Source organism: Varanus komodoensis, unplaced genomic scaffold (genome assembly GCF_004798865.1).
Source record: "Varanus komodoensis strain SLA01 unplaced genomic scaffold, ASM479886v1 scaffold20_1, whole genome shotgun sequence".
In the NCBI taxonomy this organism is placed as follows: Eukaryota; Metazoa; Chordata; class Lepidosauria; order Squamata; family Varanidae; genus Varanus; species Varanus komodoensis.
In genome coordinates this window covers 19,742,113-19,764,755 of record NW_025335587.1, presented here as the reverse complement: position 1 = coordinate 19,764,755, position 22,643 = coordinate 19,742,113, and the positions used below count along the sequence as shown (strand labels likewise).

The 22,643-nt window shown below is 57.9% G+C and overlaps 1 protein-coding gene across 3 annotated transcripts in view; it reads left to right on the top strand.

The window, feature by feature from the left end:
* ULK2 (unc-51 like autophagy activating kinase 2) overlaps positions 1-21,605 on the top strand; it is a 45,813-nt gene extending 24,208 nt beyond the window's left edge. For 2 of the 3 annotated variants that reach the window (XM_044430112.1, XM_044430114.1), the window contains 17 exons: positions 4,136-4,186; positions 4,488-4,576; positions 4,702-4,873; positions 6,502-6,562; positions 7,619-7,756; positions 8,347-8,492; positions 8,995-9,075; positions 10,035-10,324; positions 11,206-11,408; positions 12,681-12,790; positions 13,048-13,200; positions 13,695-13,903; positions 15,081-15,259; positions 16,852-16,970; positions 17,786-17,943; positions 19,133-19,268; positions 19,642-21,605. In XM_044430112.1, coding sequence (XP_044286047.1) covers positions 4,136-4,186; positions 4,488-4,576; positions 4,702-4,873; positions 6,502-6,562; positions 7,619-7,756; positions 8,347-8,492; positions 8,995-9,075; positions 10,035-10,324; positions 11,206-11,408; positions 12,681-12,790; positions 13,048-13,200; positions 13,695-13,903; positions 15,081-15,259; positions 16,852-16,970; positions 17,786-17,943; positions 19,133-19,268; positions 19,642-19,706 — 2,360 coding nt within the window. In that variant the 3' untranslated portion in view covers positions 19,707-21,605. The remainder of the gene's footprint in view (positions 1-4,135; positions 4,187-4,487; positions 4,577-4,701; positions 4,874-6,501; positions 6,563-7,618; positions 7,757-8,346; positions 8,493-8,994; positions 9,076-10,034; positions 10,325-11,205; positions 11,409-12,680; positions 12,791-13,047; positions 13,201-13,694; positions 13,904-15,080; positions 15,260-16,851; positions 16,971-17,785; positions 17,944-19,132; positions 19,269-19,641) is intronic. The other variant, XM_044430113.1, reaches the window with a different exon arrangement.
* The last annotated feature ends 1,038 nt before the right edge of the window (positions 21,606-22,643 follow it).

Sequence of the window (22,643 nt, the reverse complement as noted above, 5' to 3'; positions counted from 1 at the left end):
CTGGAGGATACGTGGCCAATGTGCTGTGCACCAGCTTGGCAGATAAACGGCTTCGGTCTCGAGAATCTCCACATGGAAAGATCTCATGGCAGAACTGTTGGAGGAGACAGGGTGGAGAGAGATGGGCCAGAGGGTGGACTCGGAAGTCCAGCCAGCTTGGCTTTACTGCCTTCCTCTCTTGTTCCATCTTACTGTTTCATCTCTTGCAGAAAGAGCGCTAATAAAACCAAAGGTGGGAGAAAACTTTGACTAGCTAAGGCAAGGAGCTCGTGGGCTACTGCTGGAATGAACTGTTCCAGGCTAGTCCAGCCTTCTCCCATCTGGTGACACCCAAGTGCATTGGACTACTACCTCCATTGTCCCCAGCAAACAAGGTTAATGGGCCTGCTGGGTGCTGGTAACAGGGGTGGCCATCAGATGCTCTGGGGGTGCAGTCGGGAAAGGCTGGGCTAGGGCTTGACAGACACCCCCCCAATTGATGAGCTGGCATTGAGACGGATGTTTTAATCTTTGAGGCAGAATACTTGAGCCCATTCATTAAAACGCAGATGGATCCCTTGATGGCTTTAGTGTTTGCTTCCTCGCTCAATACACAGCGCCCTAACGAAGCAAGGCAGGAGGTGGGGGAGGCAAAGGCCGCTGCGGGGGCAGTCCTCTCTTCCAACTCGGTCCCCTCCCACTCAGCTTTTGGGACCATACTGGGGGTGGTTCAGCACCTCTGGTCATGGGCATGAGGTGGTAAACAGCATGATCTGGTTATGTAACCTTGGATTTCTGAGAAGAAAGCTTGCATCACACGTTTATACAGCGGGGGGAGGTACCTCTGGCGTGAAGCGCACAAGCAAGTCTTATACAACCTGTACGCCGGATTCATCAGGTTAATGATTAAAACCAGTAATGATTAAAAACTCCACAGAAGAGCCATTCTGAAAATAGCTTGCTGGACTATTTATAACGTTTTGTGTCTCGTGGCCGCTTGGCCTCCATTGTTGTCTGGGGCGGTTTCTGACGAAATCCTTCTGCCGCCAGCTCAGGTTGTGATCGGGCCCCGACCAGCAGCGGCTCAGCAGCCTGTTTGTGCAGTGGGGCAGAGGAGGAGTTGCTCTCCCCTGCCTGGCTCACTGCCCACCGGGAGGAAGACCTTCCCTTCCCCACCCCTCTTAGCTGTACCGTGCCTTTCAGAGTTACTATTTCATGGATTGTTTATCGAGTGCCGGGAACACGCTGAGCGCTGCACACGGGTGAACAGCAGGGCAGTTCCTACTTGAGGGACGTGTGTCTGAGCAAAACTCAAGTTCATCCAAGTTGTCCGGGTTCTGCACTGGAGCACATTCCTTCTCATGTCTCTGCCTGACGGCAGTCTAAGTTTCTCATCCTTTTTGCACGAGCCTTTCTGCATATTTTACGCGTTGTTTTCCAAACGTAAGTTTCAGTGCTGTGCAGCTTTAAAAGAGAGACTGTCTTTTCCCATTGGTTAGAGCATGTTTGTGCACATATTTCGAAAGTAGACATTTTTGTGTATACTTTTCCAGTGGGCACATGCTGCAAAATGCATTTTCTTTGGTCTGCAATTCACCTCCCAAGCTTGGAAACGTGCAGGCCTACAAGAAATAGGTACTCTGTCCTTGACTGAGGAGGGTAAAGTGGGGGAACCCGGATGGAAACGGAACTGAAACACTTTTGTTTTATGTTCCCTACCATCCTGAGGCTTGTAAGCCGTCCTGAGGCTTTTTTGCAGATAGGATGGCATATAAATATTTTGGATAGACAGACAGACAGACATGCCACGAAAGCTGAGAAGAGCAAGGAGAACAATTTCAGGTTTGGGGTTCTGACTCCGCCTCACTTCCTGGGTGGGAGGATCCCTGGAAGTTTCCCTGAGAAGCCAGCGCAGGCTCCACCGTGAATCTTTCCTGAGGTTTAGCACTCATAAAGCGATACTGCTGGGTACATTCGCAGTTTGTTTGTTTAAAGTATTTATATGCCGTCCTGTCATGAAAGCCTCAGGACGGCTCACATAAATAAAATATAAATAAAATTATTGACCCACACTGGCTGCAATAAAAACATATAGGTCATGATGTTAAAACTTATTAAAATATTGCTGAAATGAAAAGGTCTTAACGTAGCTCTGAAAAACATATAACGGCGGCGCCAGGCGGACCTCTCTGGGGCAGTTCACCCAGCATGTCAGCAGAGGCCTGGCTGGCACAGTCCGTGGGTGCCCAGAACTCTCTCTGGCACTGGACTCTGTGCCAGACTCGCTGATGTGGAGGAAGCTTCCAGCACTGGGTGCCAGCAGTGATTCCAGGCTGCAGCTCAGGGTCAGTTCAGGATCCGGTAGAAGGCAGAGCTCAGGTCTTTGCTCAGCCATTTGCTGGGCAGAGCTCTTGTTCCCCCTTCCTTTGGATCCTCATCTGAAACGGGGTACGAAGACGTTGCTTTGAAGGATTTGGGGGAAGCTGAGCAAGCGGCATACAGTAGCGTGCAGGGAGTTGGTGAATCGGCAGGATGTTTGGAAGCCAGGACCGGGAAGACCGTTTGACGCGTGGTGTGCGCGACCGAATTTCCACAAGGCGTGCTGTCGATCATTCGGTGGAAATCAGTAACTCAGGAGGAAGCCGAAGCCTCTTGGGGCAGCAGCCCGGTTCGCCTCGCTCGCCTTTTGCCGCTTCGAAGGCCCTCCTGGGTGCGGGACAGTATGTTCCAGGCCCAGGATGGCAGTGTTGTTGATCCTGTGCCTTCCAGGTCATAGAACGATGTGTTCTGGCCCGGGGCAGCAGAGATATGCCTCCCCGCCAACAGAAAAACATCTCAGAGCTGAGCTTGGCCCGCGTTCCCTCCCTCGGAGCAGACCCGCCTCGGCCTTGCCCGCCTCGCACATCCATCCATCCGCTGGGCGCAGGCTCGGAGTCGTCACGTCTCCTGGTGCAATTACGCAACCACTCACACAGGACAAACACACCTGTCTGTCTCAGGAGGCCCAGGTTAAGCGCCAGCGGAGCTCGCACAGGAGTGAGGACTGCCAGTGCTGGCCCGGGGCCCAGTTCCTGTGAGCATTGTACTGCCACGCAGGCCCCATGGAATTGCAGGGGAACTGTGGGGTCAGATCAGAACACACGCAGGAATCGTCGCTGCTTCTTTCTATGTATTTTGAAAGGCAGGAGAAACTCCTGGGTGTGGAGACACAACATCCTTATGTTAAAGCTAAGGTTCTGGCAGTTGCCATGCCTCTGTGCTTCCTAACTGGGGATGATGGGTGTTCCAGTCCAGTGTATCTGGGGGATACCAGGTTTTTGACAGCGGCACTAAATTGTTTTCCTTTGGTTCATTCCAGTATCTCTTCCAGCCATCTAAGAGTTATTTTTGGCACCTGGGTTGTTTTGAGTGCTTCTTCGAGTGCTAGGCTTGACCAGGTTGGCTCTCGGAGCCTCGGACTGAGTTCAGCGTGACTTCAAAAGCATTTTAAACGGGTGTTTTTCTGTGGAAACAATGGTGTAGTTGTGGCCAAGCCAAAAATAATAAAATAGTAGTAGGTTCCACCTGGCCTTTGCTGGATTTCTGCTTTTGGAGGTGAGCACAAGGGAGAGCTGATGTGGTGGCCTTGGACTCCCAGAAGCTGCTGCCCGTGTGGCCAGTGGTTAGGAATGCTGGGAGTTGGAGTCCCAGACACCTGGGGACCTCCTTTCTGCCCTCCCTTCACCCATTGCACTCTCGAGTCCCTGCTCTGGTCCAGGATCCTGCGTTTCCTCTGATACGGCCAGCGCGTCACAGTCCTGCCTCCAGGTGGGAGGAAAGGGACTCTCACACCTGTCTGGGCTGCCTGTGTTTATTGGCATCTTTAAAGCGGCTGACCGCCTTTTCCTTTCCAAGTTTAGGAGCAAAATATGCCGCATGCCAGCTTTAATCTTTCATGAGCTCGAGCTCTGCTTGGCCCTGGGCGGGCTGCTCATTGATGGAGCGTTTGCGGGCAGCCGGAGCCCTTGCCTCGGCACTGCCTCGCCATATCTCTGTCTCTCTCTCCCCCTCTCTCTCTCCCCCTCTCTCTCTCTCTCTCTATCTTCCTATCTATCTATCTGTCTATCTTCCTTCTCAAAGCCAGGCTAACGCATCCCTGTGGTCGCCTCTTTTGCAGAAACCTTCTTCAATCACCCTTTCCTCGATCAAGTCTCGACCGTCAAGAAGTGTAAGCTGAAATTCCTTCCCTTCTTGTCTCCCCACCCACCTCGCCCACATCTCCACGCTTGCTCGGCAAGTGCCGGAGACCCAAACATCCCATCCTGTTTCTCCACGTGGTTTTCCATCGGCTTCCTGCCCGGACTCTCGGGCTGCGAGAGGGACTGCCTTTTGCTTGTCCCCGCCCAGCATTTGTGGAGTTTGAATAAGAGTCCTGGAAGTCTCCCGGCAGGCATTGTGAGCTTGTGGGATGTCCACTCCTTAGAGTCCGACCTTTCCTCACATGATGTCCCCCTCCGGTCTCTTCCCAGCTTGCCCCGTACCCGTCCCAACATACACGGGGTCCGCCTCGGGCAGCTCCTGCGGTAGCTCTCCCTCCTGTCGGTTTGCTTCTCCCCCGGTAAGTTCTGTCCTCCTCTGGAAAAATGGATTTCCTCTGCCTTGGAGGCGGGGGCATCTTGCACCCGAGGCAGAAGGTTCCTGTGGAGAGCTCTGGGTCCTCCTGACCAGCCGCCTCCTCTCCAGTCTCTCCCGGACATGCAGCACATCCAGGAAGACAACCTCTCGTCGCCCCCCCTGGGGCCCCCAAATTACCTCCAGGTGTCCAAAGATTCCGCCAGCAGCAGCAGCAAGAACTCGTCTTGTGACACGGACGACTTTGTCCTGGTTCCGCACAACATCTCGTCCGATCAGTCGTGTAAGGCCCTCTCGGTTCCGCACACGGCTCTGCCCGTGCTCGGCGGCCGTGCCCACCTTGAAAAAGCCGCCTCTGCTGCTGCGCTTTTAGTGTACCCCAGCACAGGCTCGGTTCGCGTGGAGGAGCTCAGCTTTCGGAGTGTTTTCTCCCTTTGGCGTGGGGACGTTTGCCCATCAGAGGGTCCCACAGGTCTTTCGGCTTCTTGCAGGCATTTTGGGGAGAATAGCGGCCCAGACAGGGACAGTTTTGTGCCACGCAGGAAAATTCCCGGGACAAATCATGAGGCGGAACTAGAGATGGTTGGCTTTGTCTGAGAAGGGGTTGGAAAAACGATGATAAACTGAGAGCTGATTTTTTCAAAAAAAACTCTTCCTATTTCCTTCCGGGCGTGGCAGCCACTTTTACACAGATATCTTGGGTTTCATGAAATCAAGGCAGAGCCACTGCAGCGATGGGCAGGCTAGAAATCTGAAGTAGGTTCTCTAAGGCCCTCCCTCTGATGGAGGCTGGATGAGTGGGAAGGGATTTGCCGTTGAATGCCTTTGCTTCATGGACACGGGCGGGCTCCCTTGCTTGGCTCCCCACACAGGACGGGCCTCTCAGCCGGGCCGTCCCTTCGCTTTTAATGCGGAAATCACAGGACCCTTTTCTGTCTGAGCGGTACAGGAAGGCACCCACAAGGCTTTCGGGGGGCTGAGGCCACCCTCGCCCGGGAAGCCCTCGGCTGGCCCAGAATCCCAGCTCTGCGGTCCTGCAACGCCCAAGGCATCCTCCCCTGCTTGCAGCCGGTGCAGAAAGAGCCCTGCTGTGGCCCCTTCCCAGAGTTTGCAGGGCAGGGTGGGGTGTGCTGGGGGGAAGGGGGGAAGCCGGGGGCTTGGGCCAGGTTTGGAGGGTGCCTCCAGCCTCCCCCGGGGCTTTATATAAAGGGCCAGAGCAGACCAGGCGGCGGCACAGCAGGGACAGCTGCCAGCCCACCGGGTGCTCTGCAGAGGACGCCCACCAGCCTTCAGCCTGCTTGGCTGCAGCCCAGGCACCACAGCCCTCTGGAAACGGCCACGAGGCATGCGCTGGTCCTGTGAGGAAAGCCCACGTGGGAGTGGGAGGGAGAGGGCCGCCCTGCCTCCCCAAAACACGCAGCACTGCCCCACCAGTGACCTTCGCAGCGCAGGAGTGCTCGGGGCTGGCCAGGCGCCGAAGGAGGGGAACGGCTCGGTTCCCCCTTTCTGCATCCAGCACCCCCCACCTTGCTGCAGGGGCAGGATCCCCAGCCCCACCCCATGCGCGCAGAGGCCTCGTCGGAGCCCTGAGCCCCTGCGAGCCCGTTTGGCAATCTGTGTTCATTATAAAACCGGGAACATGGAGAGGGCTTTGGGGAAAGCCGCTTCCCTCCCTCCCTCCCTGGGATGGGATTGTTTTTCTGTGTCACTTTGCTCTCCATGGAAGTCCCTGCGATGGAGGTGCCGTGCCCTTGTGGGCGGCCTGTTGGGCAGCTGCGTGCCAAGGCACTCCCAACGAGGGGGCAGCGCTCCCGGCCAGAGGCACCGCTGCGAAGGGAGCGGATGCCCTCTGCTGCTTTGCTGCCCCCCGGGGCTAACGCTGCTCTTGTCCCGGCCTCTCTCGCTCTCCAGATGACATGCCTCTGGCCCCAGCCGGCCGGCGCCCCTCGAGCGAATTCCTGATCTGTGGCGGGTAAGTGTGGCCGGGGTTTCGCCTTACTGGTTTTAACCTCCGGCAAGGAGGTCCTGGGAATCTCACAGGGAGAGGCGGTGGGATTCCTGCCGACAGGGGGCAGCCCCCGTGCGCCTTTCCAGCGAGGCTCGGCCGCCTCGTTGCTGGAACTCCTCCACATTCGTCGGTGCTTTTAGAAACGGCTTTGGGGGAAAGCCGACACTGTTGGGGAAGCTGTGCGAGGTCCCCATCGCGTCCTTTGCCCTGCCCATAGCTCGCTCTGCGGGAGCAGTTTCCCTCCCGTCCCGGGACGTTCCCCCTCCCTGGATCCAGCCTGTCAGTCGCAGGTGCCTCTTTCAGAGAGCAGGAAGCAGCCGCCTCGCCCTGCCCTGCCCTGCCCTGCCCTGGGGGAGCCGGGCCTTGCGCCGTTCCCCAGGGGCCGCCAGCCACCGTAAAGTAAAGCTCGCAGCAGCCGCCCAGAAAGCACACGCACCAGGCTCAGGTGCTTGCCTGGGGCCAGCAGTTCGGGGCTGGCAGGTGCCCCAGCTGCTTCCCGGCCTCGCCCACCCGGCCTTGGCGGCCTCTGAGCCTCGAACAAACAAACACGCCTGTCCCCGGCACATTTGCTCCTGAACTTCCTGTCTCCCCCCGCCCCCCCCCCCCCCCCCCGTGACGGCTTTTCCTAGAAGGCTGTTGTTTGGAAATGTCAGGAGGCAGCAGGGGTGTGGGGGAGCCGCCCTCCCTTGCCTGTGGGGAGTGGGGGAGGGCCGGGTCTGGCCGAGCAGCCTTCCCCTGCTGGCATGGCTGATTGACCCAGCCGAGGCCACAGCCCTCCTCTTCCTCTGGCCAGCTCGCTGGGGGCCGTTCACTCGTCCTTCCTCTGGCTTCACAACTCCAGAGGCCACCGGGCAGCGGATGGTGAGCCCTGGCCCCCGCGGGACCTGCAGGGACGGGGGGTGTGGCCCCTGGGCTGCTCCCCTCCCCTGTGGAGCCTTGTCAGTCCTGGAAAACAGCACGCATGGGGACCGGACCCCCCACCGCCCCTCAGCCTCCTTCTTCCTTGTCTCCTGGCCGCAGGCAGTGCCAGCCGTCGGTTTCCCCCCGCAGCGAAACGGCGCCGATCCCCGTCCCGACGCAGCTCCGCAATTACCAGCGCATCGAGCAGAACCTGAGCTCGGCCGCCAGCCCCAGTTCCAACCCCCACGGATCCTCCAAGTGAGGTTCCCTTCCTGCTCGCCCCCCTCCGCGTGGCCCTGGTGGCTCAGTCGCAGGCCACCCTGCCTGGGCCCCTGTGCAGTGGGAAAGCCCGTGGGGCGGGGGCAGACTTTGCTGGCCAGCCCCACAGCCCGGCCCTGCTGGCGGGGGGATCTTAGTGACCCCAGGCAGCAGTCTGGTGGGGGATGTCTCTGGATCGGTGGCGGAGGGAGCATCCCACAAAGCCAGGCAGGAAGGGCCTCTTCCCACAGTGCCGAGTTACGTACACGCTGGGCCACCCCACGACGTGGCTCCCCCGGCCACCGGGAGGGCAGGGCCATGCTCCGCCAGGGCCTCCCATGGCCGAGCTGGGCTCCGAGCACCACCTCTTCGCTGCGATCAGGCAGGGCCGGGCAGCCTTCCCCCACGATGCCCGTGGGCTCGAAGGAGTTGCATGCCCAGGCGCTCCACACCCAAGCGGGCGAGGAAGGTGACCCCGGCAGCGCCAGCCGAGGGGCTTGGGCTGGACTAGAAATCGAGGGGTGCTTATTTCAGAGGCGTTATTTTAAGTCGGGCCAGACTAAGATGGGCACTCTTGGCTGTGTCTTCAGGTCAGCTGCGGTGAGGCGGTCAAATACCAGCCCCATGGGCTTCCTGAAGACGGGCTCATGTTCTCCCGTGCCAGCAGACCCCACACAGGCTGTGGGACACCGGCTCTCCACAGGCTCGTCGAGGCCGTATTCCCCCTCGCCGCTAGGTAAGCTGGACAGGGATGCTCGGGCAGGTGCTGGCAAGGGGAGGCCGGAAAGGACCAGCCCTTTTAGCTAAACGTGCTCAGTACATGGGTGTAGCTGAAGCTGTTTGCCTCCATTCAGGCGCTTCAGTGTTTCAGAAAGGGGTTAAAACTGCCAGAAAGCACGGAAGCTCCCAACCCGATTGGTGTTTGGGGAGGGCGGGAAAGGCATGTAGTCCTGGCCTGGGTCTCAGCACCCCGCCATAGACTTGTCTGCGCTTGCCAGAAGGCTGCCGCTGCGTCGTGTCCCTTCAGTCAGGACTCGGTGCCCAGGTGGACACGAAGGCTCCCGTGCGGGTAGAGGGGTTGAAATCCCGCCGTGCGTGCTAGAAAAAAGCACTCCCAAGTCAGATCGAGGTGGCCTCTAGAAGAAGCTGCCAAAGAGCCCCCGAGAGGTCGGTTTGGCAGGAAGCTCCCCTTGCGGGGAAATAACGGCGCATCCCGTCTTTTCGCCCCCGCTTCCTAGTTGGAACCATCCCTGAGCAGCTGGGCCACTGCTGCTGCGGGCAGCTCCAAGGGCACGAATCCCGGAGCCGGAATTCCTCAGGTGAGCTGCCGCCGTTCCCACGTCCTGGTCATTTAAGGCCCAGCGTTTGGCTACTGCCAAGCCCTGGCCAGCGTAATGCACAAGCCAGCCCCTCTGGGTGGCTTCCCCAAGGGGCTCGCGGGTGGAGAGGAGCTGTTTCTCTGTTGTTGGAGGGAGCGCTTTCTCGTTTGCCCAACAGCACGAGCCTCCTTGGCGATTATTGTTGTCTGGGTTATAAATCAAATGCTGCAGTGTAATGAGCCCCATCTACTATGGGAGAGGCTGCAGCTGTTCCGCCAGCCCAAGACAGGGCATTGCATTAAAATTCCTGCTCAGAATTTCTGGAGGTCCAGCATCGGAAAAGCCTTACATGTATCCACAGACGTGTGGCCGGGATTGCAGATTCCTCTGAGAGGACGTAAAGACAGTATTGCCGAGTGGGAAGGGATGGGGGGCAGGACCTTAGTGTGTGGGAAATGGCCCTTCTGCCGGCCGGGGGTCCTCACGGCCCAGTCTTTTCCGCTTTGACAGAGCCTGGCTCTCTGGGGGCTACAGCAGAGAGGCTGTTTCTCCATCCCGCTGTCCTGATGCTGTTTTGCTGGAGATGCCAGGACCTGAGGGGGCATTCGCCCCACGCTGTGGGCCGGGTGTCCTTGAGATAGCCATGAGCTTGTACCCAGACAGCCTTAAAATTAAGAGCCGATCAGCTGTATTCATCAGCCAGTGTCAAACAGGCCACGCAAACCCATTTGCAAGAATCAGTACCGATTCGAATAGATCAGTTACTAGTAAGCGTCAATGAAGGCGGACCAAGCGGAGATCCTTGCGCTGTCGTTCACACACGTGCGCCTTCTCCTTTTCCTCGCGACCATCTTGTTGTGGGGAAACCGGCAATACACGCCCCCAGGTTCCGGCACGAGGAGCCACGTGCCGGCGCCTTCGGCCCTCTTCCCCAGAGCTGCTCCCGCTTCTCTCCGCAGGCTCGCCAGTCCCGCAGTCGCACTCCCCACAGTCCCTCCTGGCGGCCGGAGCCCGGATGCAAAGCGCCCTGACCCTGACGGACATTTACCAGAACAAGCAGAAGCTCCGGAAGCAGCACTCGGATCCTGTCTGCCCGTCCTACGCCGGCTACAGCTATGGCCACTCGCCGCAGCCCGCCCGGCCAGTCAGCCTGGGGACGTCGCCCACCAAGCTGCCCGGCTCGTCGCCCCGCAGCTCGGACTGGCTCTTCAAAACGCCCTTGCCCACCATAATAGGCTCTCCCACCAAGGTGGGCATCAGAGCTGTCCTGTGGGGGCGGCGCCGGGCACCGCTGTGGCTCTCTGGTGACCTTCCCTGCCTGGGGGTCGCCCAGATGCCCTGGCTGCCAGTTCCCGAGCGCTGGCTGGGCTGGCTGGGAACAAGGTGGTCCAGCGCAGCCAGAGGGCCCCAAACTGGGCAAGACGGGGCTAAATTCTGGGCTGCAAGCAAAGCATTTCGTGGCAGTCCTGGCAGGGTTTGCACTGAGTTACACCAGCAAGTTTGTAATTTTGCTGTGTAACACAGGATTCTTGTTTGTGTCCCAAACAATCCAAAGCTGTTAATTGGAAAATGTTGGGGCTTAATTATAATCCGTGCCCCAAGAGGTTCTTTTCCTGCCACGCCGGTACCCTTCCTCCTTTGAATGACCCCGCCACCATATTCTTATTTGCAATATTTCTATACGGCTTTGCATTTCTAAACAGTCTAGGCAGCTCTCCAAAAAAGGTGCTCTTTGTCCAGCCTGGTGCTTGCCAGATGTGCCTGAGCACAGCTGCTGGCCAGGGGATGCTAGGGGTTGTAGTTGAACACACGTGATTGGGAGAAGGCTGCCTTAACATAGAAACCGAGCGAGTCAGGAGGGACCTCCTGGGCCATCTAGTCTGACCCCTGGCTCCAGTCTGCCGCAGAGCAGGGAGGGGAAGGGCTCCCTGTGTGTTGGGTGGGAGGCCGTCTGTGCAGGATTGCAGTCCCGTCTGTTGGTCCCAGCAGAAAATTCAAAAAGGCCGTTTTCTCCCAGTCAGTCCAGCTCAGCTCCGCCTTGACATTCTGGAAAAGGACAGGAGCGAACGGAGCGTTGGTACAAGCCTTTCTCTCTCTCTCTCTCTCTCTCTCTCTCCACGTGCCCTTCAGGCGACAGCTCCTTTCAAGATCCCGAAGACCCAGGCCTCCTCGAACTTGGTGGGCCTGGTCCGGCGCCAGGGGCCCGCCGAGGGGCCCCTGCAGCCCTCGAAGGACGTGGGCGAGGCGAGGGCGTTCCCCCACTTCCACTCAGCGCAGGGGGGCGAGAGGCGGGCGGCGGCGGAGCAGCAGCATGGGAAGACGGCCTTTGGCAGGTAACCTGCCGACGGGAGGGGGGATTCACGCAGCCCCCAGGTGCCCAGAGACAGAGTTGTCCCCGTGCCCTGCAGGGGGGCCCTGCCGGTTAGGGAGTTGCTTTCCAGCGGGCTTCCTTGCCTGGCGTGCCTGACACGGCATTCTGGGAACTGAAGCCCTCTGCAGACACTTCTGAGCTGTTCCCACCGCCCTCTCTGCCAGTCCCAGGTGGACACCCGCTGCCCCCCAGAGGCAGGGGGGGAGGTGGGGAGCAGCAGGCGGGCCTGCCTCCAGTGCAGCCCCTTCCAGCACCTGGCGGTCGGGCATGTTCCGGGTCAGGGTGGCTCACGGTTACGTTTCTTGCTCTACAAATAGATTGTGTTTCGAGAATAAAATGGATGCTCCTTCCAAGACAGCATGTCTAGCCTCAGGGCAGGGGAAGCGACCTCCTTTTCATTCCCAGCCATGCTGCCGTGACACACGTGAGCCGAATGAAATGCGGCTTCTGCAGCCTGGAGATAATTTTCCTTGCCTTCCTTACAAGGAAGCTCTGTGTGAATTATTCCTCTGTGTCTAGAGAAAGTAAAGGCCACACTCCGGAGTTTATAAATCATGCAGATGGAGCCGTTCTGCATGCTGTTTTTTGCTTTGCAAAGTCCTGGCCCTGCTATTTGCCGGGGTCAGGGAGGTCTTTGGGGGGCTGAAGCGGCACCCTCTGAGCCACTCCCCAACCTCCAAGGCGGCTTCTGCAAGCACGAGAGGAAGGAAGCCACGCTCTGTAGCAGGCCCAGCTGGCCAGGGCCGGCTTCAGGTTCTTGCTCAGGCGGTGTCAAAGAGAGTGCCAAGCCTGCCCCTTTCGCCGGCTTTGCCCTGGAAATGGTCCCAGTGAATCCTGGCGTCTGTGGCGTGTGGTTTGTGCCGCAGCGAGGCCCTCGCTTCCTGGCAGGGTTTTCTCACGTCCTTTTTAGAAGAAAGTTCCCCCTTGTGTGGGTGCATGAGCAGATCTGTGCTTGTCTCTTCCCTTCCCAAAATGTCTCCATGGCACGTTCTGAAAACGACTCCCCGCTCTGTCTGTTTTCCTGCCGGAAAAGCCTCTACAGAAATCCGGCTGACGGCTGGCAAGGTGCGAGCCTCCCCTCGGTGGATCGTCTCTGGGGGGGTTAGACTTCTGTGCACATGGGAACGGGAGGCATCGCAACCCAGCCCACTTGGAGACCTCCCGCTCGGGGTAGGGGGGTGGGGGGCTGCACCGAAGCCTGGCCTCAGCCCCGGCGCTTTGCTCTTCCGCCTAGGTCCGTCAGCGCCGGCAGGTTGTCGGACCAGCAGGCCAGGGCCGCCCTGGGCAGCCAGCTCTACCAGGGCAGCACGGACAGCCTGAATACCGAGCGGCCGATGGACACAGGTGAGGCGCTTTGGGGCTGCATTCAACCTGCGCGCGGTTACGGCCACATACGCTTTTTTGATTCCTCAAGCGTCTTTCTTGGAAGACCCAAACGGACGTAATGCCGGACTATTTTGAGGGAGGGGTGTCTGGGAGTGAGTAGCCTGTTGTCCGAAATGGGGCGAGGAGGTGGGAGGCCCTCCCGGGGCAGCCGGTCCTGCTGCAGCGGGCGACGCGTGGGTGTCCTCACGGGGACTGACGTGCCGGCCTCTTTCCAGCTCCGCCCGGGGCCTGTGGCATCGTGGCTGTGCCTCCCCCCGTGGGCTCCGGCGGGAGTTCCAGGGCCGTGATGTTCACCGTCGGGTCCCCCCCAAACAGCGCCACGCCTCCGACCTGCACCCACATGGTCCTCCGTGCCCGGACGACATCAGGTAGGCCGGCGGGCCTGCCCTCGACGTGGGGCCGGCTGTGTGGCCGTTGCCTCAAGGCACGCTTGCCCCCCTCCCCTGCCCTCCCCTCCGCAAGCCCTCACATGGCGTGGCGGTTGAAGCAGAAGCTTCGGAGAAGAGTGTCTTGAGGGTTGTGGGGTGGAGGCAGGCCGGAGCGGGAGGCCTTCCCTTCCCAGGGGCAGGCCGAGTCTCCTTGCACCCTCGCTCTGCTCCGTGGGATTCCCGCCGGCCGGGAACGGCAGGGCTGCTGATGTTTGGCCGCTGTGTCGGGCGCCAGAGCTCGCGCTCCGCGTGCCAAGCCTTGCACAGGCAGAAGTGCGCGAGAGGGAGAGCTCGGCGGCCTTGGGGGAGCGCTGAGGCTTGCGGGGGGCCAAGCAGCCTCGTGGGGGTCCCCAAGATGCGCGTGGGGGGCGGGGCCGACAAGGCAGCTTTGCCGGGCTGACGCGGATGTGTTCTCTTGTCTCCCCGTGGACTAGTGGGCTCCAGCAGCTCCGGAGGGTCTCTCTGCTCCACCAGCGGCCGCGTCCTCATGGGCTCCCCACCGGGGGCTTACATGGGCTCCTCTCCCCCTGGAGCAGATGCCGCTCCATGCCTGAAATACATGCCTTACGGGGTCTCGCCTCCCAGCTTAGAGGGGTTTATCACCTTCGAAGCCCCCGAACTGCCAGAAGAAACCTTGATGGAGGTACAGAGTTCATTTGTAGCATATGATCAGCCAGGAGTGGAAAGCCGGAGTCGAGTCGTTTCTGTGCTGCGTTTTTCCCCTGGCTTCAGGGTGGGGGCCTCGGGTTTGCTCTGCTCATTTGACTCGCGTTCGCCGGAAAGGAAAGGCCCTGCCTCAGCTTCGGAGACCGGGGAGAGCTGTGCGGGCACAAAGCCCGGCCTTGCCATCTCCGTGCTGTGCTCCCGCTGCAGCTCACCCGGCGGCCCAGAGCGGAGCCACGGGGACTGATTGCCCTGGGCAGCCTTATCCTCCATGGAACCACCGCCCGGCTCCGGAACAAACACCGGTAGCCCTCTTGGTCGCTCCTCGTTCAACAGTCTCACACTGGCGTCTCCCCCTGCAGCCACCCTGCCCTTTGAGATTGCCTCTCTCACATTTTTGAGTAGTGCATTTTATTTTTATTAACCGGGTTTAATTTCTTATTGTCTCATAGCCTAAGATCTCGTTGACATGTATGCCCCGGCTTTCCTCCTCCTCGTCCTGCGGGCACACAAGTGTCGCTCTGGAACCACTGAATGCCGGTCGCTGCAATTCTTGGCCTTCAGAATGGGAGTCTTAGATCAGGCCTTCCATAAAGAGCAATTTTAGTGTTTTCACTGCTCCGAAGTGATTTTAAGGTTTTGTTTTGGATGGGGGAACACCCTCTTGATGGCATTTCGTTAGATCAGCTGGGCTTTTTCTGGCAGTGTGGCACAACGGTCAGAGCAGACTGGGACTCAAGCGATCCGGGCTGTAGTCCCTCCTGGCCGTGGAACCCCCAGGGGACTTTGAGCCACTCCCTGACTTTCAGCCGAACCCTACCTCACAGGGTTGTTGGGAAGCTAAAATGGAGAGGATAATTACGTAAGCTGCCCTGGGTGCCTTGCAAGGGAAAGGCACGCCCTGCTGATGCATGTTCCTGATATATAAATGACCCAGAGCAAATCGCTCTCCGCCTCTTTTCTCCTAGCAGTGGCTCTGTGGAGCATGGTAGGCTGAGCGATGGCAGCTGGGCCAGGCTTTGCACCAACGGAGCACAATGCGGGCCTCTCGCAGGGCCACCCGGGGAAGGCCCTGCTCGGCAGCGCCCCGTGCCAGCGGGTCAGAGGGCCAAGGCTTTAGTGGGCCACTTTGCTTCCTTCCTCCCCTTCCCCACCAGAGAGAGCACACCGACACGCTTCGCCACCTGAACCTGATGCTGGCCTTCACAGAGTGCGTGCTCGACCTGACGGCCGTCCGGAGCGGAAACCCGGAGCTCTGCAACTCCGCGGTGTCTCTCTACCAGATCCAGGAGAGCGTCGTCGTCGATCAGATAAGCCAGCTGAGCAAGGACTGGGGGTACGTGCCGGCCTCCCGCGGGATCCCCCTGGAGCTCGGCAGAGCCCCGCCCCGGCGTGCAGCCAGTCCCCGCAGATCCCAGCACTCTGGGGCGAGTGCTGGGTTTGCGCAGCGGAGCCTGGCGGTTGCCCTGTATGGGTTGCGATGGCACGGCTTTTTAATGGGGATCCCACCCCCCTGTCTGGGCACAAAATGGAGCCTCCTGACCCCCCCCCCCCATTGCCATCTAGTGGCATGACCTGCTTCTGCCCCCACCTGGGTGTCTCCTGGCCCGGGCTTCCCAGTCAACCCTGCCTGGCAGAAGCTGGACACAGCCCTGGCCGGGGCAGCGCATCTGTGCCCCCGTGCCGGCCCAGAGGCTCGGCTCAGAATAGTCCCTGGTTGGATACAGCAAAAGCCTGCAAGCAAACCAACTTGGCTGCCGGAATGGGGAGTGTTGTGCCCACCAAGTCCAGACTTCAGCCAGGCCGTGGCTACTGGCACTCCCGGGTCTCTCCAGATGTTCCTCCCACCAGCAGGCGACTCCCTCTGTTTCTAACCAACCCTGTTAATTCCGGATTTCAAAGTCGGTGCTCCCAGCTGCTTGGGCTGCTTGTGGGAGACATCTGTCCCCTAGTGGCTGAAGCAGCTGTTGCAGGTTTTAACTGCATGGGCGCCTTAGAAATAATGAATGCATTTTAAAAACAATAAACCGGAGGTGCCCACCCTCGGGGTCCCCTGAGCATGCATGCCACACTGCAGGCGCCTCGGTTTTGTGGTTAGAGCGGTGACAGATAGATGCTTGCCTGCTTTTAGATAACCCACGAGGAACTGGGCCGTGCTAGAGACAGAAGTAGTTAGCCCTTGGTCCCCCCCCCCCGCTTTTCATGTGAGATGCTTTTGTGGGGCCTGGTCCCTTTGGGTTACCCAAAGCCCCCAAACTGCCTTCCTCCTGCTTCTGCCCCAGTCCCCGCTTCTGACTGTCCTTCCACGGCTCGCAGTGCTGGTCAGGAAGGCGGTCTTGGGGCAGCTTGTCCCTTGCGACTGGTCGTTCTGCTCAAAGAAACTGTGGGTCTTGCCAGCACAGCTGGAAAACCAGGAAGGCAGCTGAGCATCGGGGGCACACGTCCAGCGAGGCCGTCACTTTCTTTTTCAGCCCCTCTGCCTCGCCTCTCGCCACAGAGAAGAGGGACCTCCTTTCCTGGGGGGTCTAACGTGTCCCTTCCTCTCTCCCTCCCCTCGCTAGCTTCAGCTGTGCTCAGTGCCTTCCAGGCTCCCTGTTTCGTTTCAAGTTTCTGATGTTTGTTCCTAATTTAAAGCAAACTGGGGGGCTGGCCATGCCGTGAAGGCAGTGCCGTTCTGTCTTCTGATGTCCAAGAACAAAGAGCCACAGCAGCCTCTCGGGGAATATAAAGTGGTTCTTGGCTGCATCCCGGGGCTTCCTTTGCTTCAAATGTGCCTCGTTGCCCCAAAAGAAAAGTAAAATATAAGCCGGTGGGTGGGTGCTAGGGAACGTGCTCGGGGGCTCGAGCCGATGCCGGGGACGAGGCGGCCGCAGCCGGGCCTGTGGGGACCGCCCAGTTCCGGACGAAATGCCTGCGCTGTTTCCCCAGGCAAGTGGAACAGCTGGTCCTGTACATGAAAGCAGCCCAGCTCCTGGCCTCGTCCCTCCATCTGGCCAAAGCACAGATCAAGTCGGCCAAGCTGAACCTCTCCACAGCCGTCAAGCAAGGTGTGTCCGTCAGCGGTGCGCTTTCCCCTCGGGGGCGGCTGCCGTCTGAGCACCCTCGTCCCGGGAGGCGAGGCAAAGCGTGGCGGCGGGGACCACGTGGGTTGCAGGAGGGCAGAGAAGGTGACTCTCACACCTGCGGGCCAAGCCTGGGTGTCTGGAGTTGTTGAAACCCCCGTGTCCTTTCGCTGGATCACTGGCGGCTTTCCTGCGGTCTCTACCATTTCCCCTTCTCCTGAAAAGGTGGGATGCCTCTCCTTGAGGCCGCGTTAACAGCTGAAGGAGCTTTTAAGCTGCAGCGGGTGCTGTTTGGCTCCCTCCCCCCGAGAGGGCTGTGCCTCCCCCCCGAGCTGCTCAGGTAGAAAGGGGCCCGGTCCCTTCATTCCAGGCTAAAGTTCTGGCCCTTGGCCTTCACGGCTGGCGTTACTCGGCTGCGCTGGCCACATCACAACGGCTGTGCATGCTTGGAGCATGGCTGTGTCATCCTGAAGAAGCCGAGCAGCCATACACAAGGGGGATCCCGGGGAAGCCAATCCCAGGAATGTCCGGAACATGGCCTTGGAGGTGGGAAGCTAGCGGGAGGCGTTTAAGCTTGCGGGGGGGGGGGAGGAATTGCACTGACCTTCAAGCCCAGGCTTAGAACGAGCAGAAAGACCCCCTGATCTCATGGCCCAGTGGGAATAGGCCAGGGCGCCTGCTGCGGTCTGTGCGGCATCCGGTGCGAGGCACCAGTGAGGACGAACGGGCGCGCTGGGTCCGTGGGGCGGGGGAGCTCGGTGCTTCCTGCCGCCGCGTTACGCCCCCCTCTCCCCCTGCAGTCGTCAAAAACCTGAACGAGAGGTACAAGTTCTGCATCGCCATGTGCAAGAAGCTGACGGGGAAGCTCAACCAGTTCTTCTCGGACAAGCAGAGATTCGTCGATGAGATCAACAGCGTCACGGCGGAGAAGCTCATCTACAGCTGCACGGTGGAGATGGTGAGGGCCGCGGACCCCCCAGGCTCGGCCTCAGGCCCTCGCTTGGCCACCCCGCCCATCCCCGGCTAGGGAAGCCACGCGGCAGCCCGTAAGGCAGGGACGCAAACAAACCGAGGCAGTGAGTCGGAGCTCTTGGGGATTCATTAAAACTGTTTTCCGACTCGTTCGTGTGCCTTGTGCGCAGCCCTCTGAGGCGCCGAGGCGCTCGGCCGTGCCGGTAACAAGTTGGATTCTTTCAGTCCCACACAGCCAGCCCTTTGCTGGCGGGGGGATCGTAGGATCGCAGAGCTGGACGGGGCCATGGAGGCCATCGAGTCCAGCCCCCTGCAGGCGGTAGCATCAGGGAACGTTTCCCCCATCTGTCACGTGGTCAGAAGCCCCGGTGAGGCTGGCCGAGGCGGAAGGGTTCTCCTGTGCCGTTTGTGAAGGGCTCATCTTTCAGGGAGAGCGCCGGGCAAGGAGGGGGCGTAAATGTGGGGCAGCCGTTTGCTGAGCGCCCCTTTGGGGGGCTGTGCCGATCCAGCCCAGCTACGGCAGGCCTTTAGAGGCACGGTAGAAGATGTAGAAACTTTGGCGGCTGTGCTTATTTCTGCTCCACGGAGGAGGCGATGCCCTTTCAGGCCATCTCGGTGGTGAACGAGGGGGACGGTTCCTTCCCCCCATCACCCATCCTGTTTACGGCTAGCCACGGCCCTGACGGCTGCCCCAGCAGCGCTGTCTGTCTGAGGGTGCCTCCACGTGACGCCCACCTACAGAGCACGGCACTTGTGTGCTGGGGGGGGGGGGGCAAAGTGTGGGATCTTTGGCTCTCTCTCCTCCAGAAACCTGTGCGTCAATGCAGGTTGCTGGTTTTTCACACTGTCACTTCCAAAGAGCCCCCGGTTTTGTTTATTTCTGTGTTAGGCTGGCCTGATCGAGGACTCGAACCTGGTCTGGTCAATGACATGCCAGCACTCGGCTCGCTCTGGCTGGCCCGCGGTGCGGACCAAGCCAGCCGACGGGCGCCTCAGTATCACAGGCACTGGCCCGCCAGGGTTTCCGCCGAGGTCTAGTCCTGCCCAGCGAGGCCAGCAGTTAAGCCAGGACCCTCGCCGGGCAAAGTTGAGGCCCCTCCCTTTGCAGACTGCCGCCCCAGACCCCCGCCCGCTTCTCAGCCCTTGGCTTGATTTGCCTTTCCGATCCCCCCCAGGTGCAGGCTGCCGCCCTGGATGAGATGTTTCAGCAGACGGAGGACATCGCCTGCCGCTATCACAAGGCCGCCCTCTTGCTGGAAGGCCTGGCGAAGATCTTGCAGGACCCGGCCGATATCGAGAACATCAACAAGTGTAAGTTGCTGGGGATTCCTCACAGCCGGCCCGGGAACTGCCCTTCCCTCTTGCGGTCCCCTTCGTCCGGGCTTTTCCAAGGTTTTCCTGCCTCGCATCTTCTCAGCCCAAGCGCTCCTGTTCCAGTACCCCATTTCTTTGCTTTGTTTTTCATCTATCCAGCCCTTTGGCTAAAAAAGCTGCCAGGACAGCTTGCTTTCAGTCAGTGAAAAGTTCCCGGCCTTCAACTTCACTATCTAAAGATGACGAAAATACACAAGGAAGAGCACGGGGGAGGTTGAAAAGGGGGATAAATTTTCGCCTTTCGGCAGGGCGGCTGGAACGGCCCTGCTTCTGCTTCCCATCCTTTTAAAGCATTCTCCTTTGCTTTCAGATAAAGCAAGTATCGAACGCAGGCTTTCGGCTCTGTGCTACAGTGCCGTAACCATTTACGATTAGTAGGCGGTTCAGCTGAGACCACCCGACAGATGTTTTGCCATGGCCAAATCACCAGTCGCCCCTTCCTTCTCCAAAGGGAAGGCGGCTTTATAGCTCTGTGGTTGTCTACCAAAGAAAAACGCAGTCAGTTCACAGAGGGGAAGAAATCCCAAACTCTTCTGGAGGTGACTTGCCTTAAGACTGATCTCGCTCCGCCACCCCTTCGCCCGCTGCCGAGGAGCCAGATTTTAAAGATCAGACCGGGGGCGGAAAAATGGCTTTTTGTTTTCTTACATGAAAGAACACATTCGTCTTCAGCAAAATCGAGAGCAGCAGGCTTCCCTGTTGTAGCGGGGAAAAGGTTCCCCTTGAGGACGGGTCGGTGGCATGAAGACGAAATCACGTGTTCTGTGACGCTTGGGGGCCATTAGAGTTGGGTCTGAGCTTGGATCTTGTGAGTTCCACTCTTCAAGCCATCGGAATAGAGGAAAAACTGCACCTTTTAAAAAAACTGGGGATACAGTGGACCTTTTTATTTTATGTTATTTTTGGAATGGATGGCATCTATTCAGAATCTCTGAAGCAAATTTTAGCGATGATCGTGGCTATACAAGCTTGGATGTTTTTCTTCTCCCCAGCCCCCTTCTCCCCAAAACACTTTATGTTGCACTAATTTACTAAAGTAACTGTGTACTTGATTTTGAAGGAAACACCCCTGTTAATTTAAACAACACACACACAAGAAAAGGCACAATAACTAATGTTTACTGGGGGAAAAGAAACTCTTTCAATTCACTGTATATATTCAAGAAACCCCCCCCCCCGACTCCCTTCGATTGCCATCATCCCAGAAAACCGACCTTTTCCAGAATTGAAATGTAGCTTCTTCAGAGACATTCAGACAAAGCCTGGTCTTCTTGGGGCGTTTGAATTTTATACCTATTTATATAAAACCGGAGTAACTCTGCCACTTCCTGGACTTTCTTGATGGTATCACACAGTTGATGGTGGCTTGCTATTCCCTCCACTTTCATATAAGGGTTTCGTTGCTTAGTTCTGTTGTAGCATGTGTGAAACTGCGTTGTTGCCTGCTTTGGGTGTGTTATCAATTCCCTCTCCATGCCCTTATCTGGGGCTTTTCTTGCAGAATACTAGAATGCGCCTGAAGACCGGCCCTTTGATAGGTCTGTGTGAGGCTCTTAAAGAGACACGGAGTTAGGAATACACGTGGCCTGGACTTTCCCTAAAACAGCAGAAGTATCACGGAGTCAGGGGCGTTCCAAAGTGGTTTTTGGGAATGCTTACCCGTCGTGGTGTACTTCCACTCTCTCCAGCCGTCCCTTCAGGTTCTGTGACTTGCGATGTATTTAGGAAACTTAGGTTCTCTGCAAACGGATCCTCTTAATTTTGAGAGATTTCTCTCTCTCTCTCTCTCTCTCTCTCTCTCTCTCTCTAAATTGTCATCGCTCAGTGACTTTTAAAAACTTGAAAGCACTGTTCTTCATAACAAAATCCCTTGGAACCTTTTTTTTTTTTTTTTTAACTGGTCAGGTCCTCTCTGCCGGAGGTTTCTGGCCGTCAGACACTTTTCATGGATGGGCAAATGAAAAATCATTTGTGTGTAGGTCTCTCTCCTTCCCCTCCCCCCTCGCCATTTTTGCTTTGACAAGAGTAATGTACTTTTTACCTTTATTTATCCGTACAAGAAATTCCAGTGATTCATTTGAAAGTGTTTTTTATTTATACAGCGTTTGTATTTTAGGTCTTTAATACAGTGTTTGTACTGCCTCTCCTTTGTATCTGCATGCATTATTCTTGACCCATAGAGTAATAACTGAAAACCAACCAACCCTGTTACATAATTTTTATTATGGCCTGTATAAATGTATATTAAGGTTAAAAATAAAAAGTCGACTGATACTCCAGCGTACCAGCCAAAGCTTGACTCTTAAGATTGTCACCAGGTCCCCCTGCTAGCACGCTCCTTTTCCAATTAAGCTAACGAGGAAAACACCTGCCAGTACTATTGCAGCAAAACATATCCAAGGACCCAGCATATTTGGGATTTGCGGGGAGTCAGGTGGAGCTGCTGTTTACAGTGCTGAAGATGACTAGCCCAAGATGAGGTGGGGACTGTACCTTTTCCGGGGAAGGGACCCTAACCCAGTGGCATAGTCCTCCCCGGCTGTCTGTGGCAGGTTCCCAGTTCAAGTCCCTGGCATATCTGGTGTAGAGAGACCAGGGAGGACGTGATGGGGAGAGGCCCTTCTCTGATTGACACACCCTGGAGAGCTGCTGCCAGTCCCGGCAGACAGATCAGCATCCGTAGCTCCGTCCTGGACCAGCTACTTTGCAGGTGTCGCTCCCTCGGTTGTGCCATCCGCCTCTACTTCAAAGCATTGCAGGTTAATTCGTGGGTCACATTTCTGTAGCAGCTGGTATCCGGGGCACTCTGTGCGGTTTACAAAATAACGCAAAACCCACAAACATGCCAACACGTGAAAGTCTGTGAAGAAGTTAAAACGAACCGTAAAACCGCCAGCTAAAAATGGAAAAGTCCCAGGGAATGACATCAAGTGCCTGGGAGTAAAGTCTTAACCTGATGCCAGAAAGAACATTGGCACCCGATGGGAGGGACTGGTTCTGTAGTTGAGCAGCTGTCGCAAGGACTTCGCGAAGCTGCAGCCCTCCTCTTCTCTCAAGGCCTTCCAGCACCGCTGGCGCTGCTTCCTCTGGAAACCCTCCTCTCCCTCCGGGGTGCTCGGGCCTGCAGCGTGAATTTTACAAGGTGGATGAGGAACTAGCAACTTGGCACACGCCAAGGGTCTGGTTAGCAGCACGTTTGTGCGAGAGGACACTGGGGGTTCGAACCCGGGAACGGTCTCTGCTCGAAAGCCTCAGCTGCTGCTCACTCCCAGCGGTACCTCCCAGCTCCCGTGCAAGGGGCTGATGCACGGC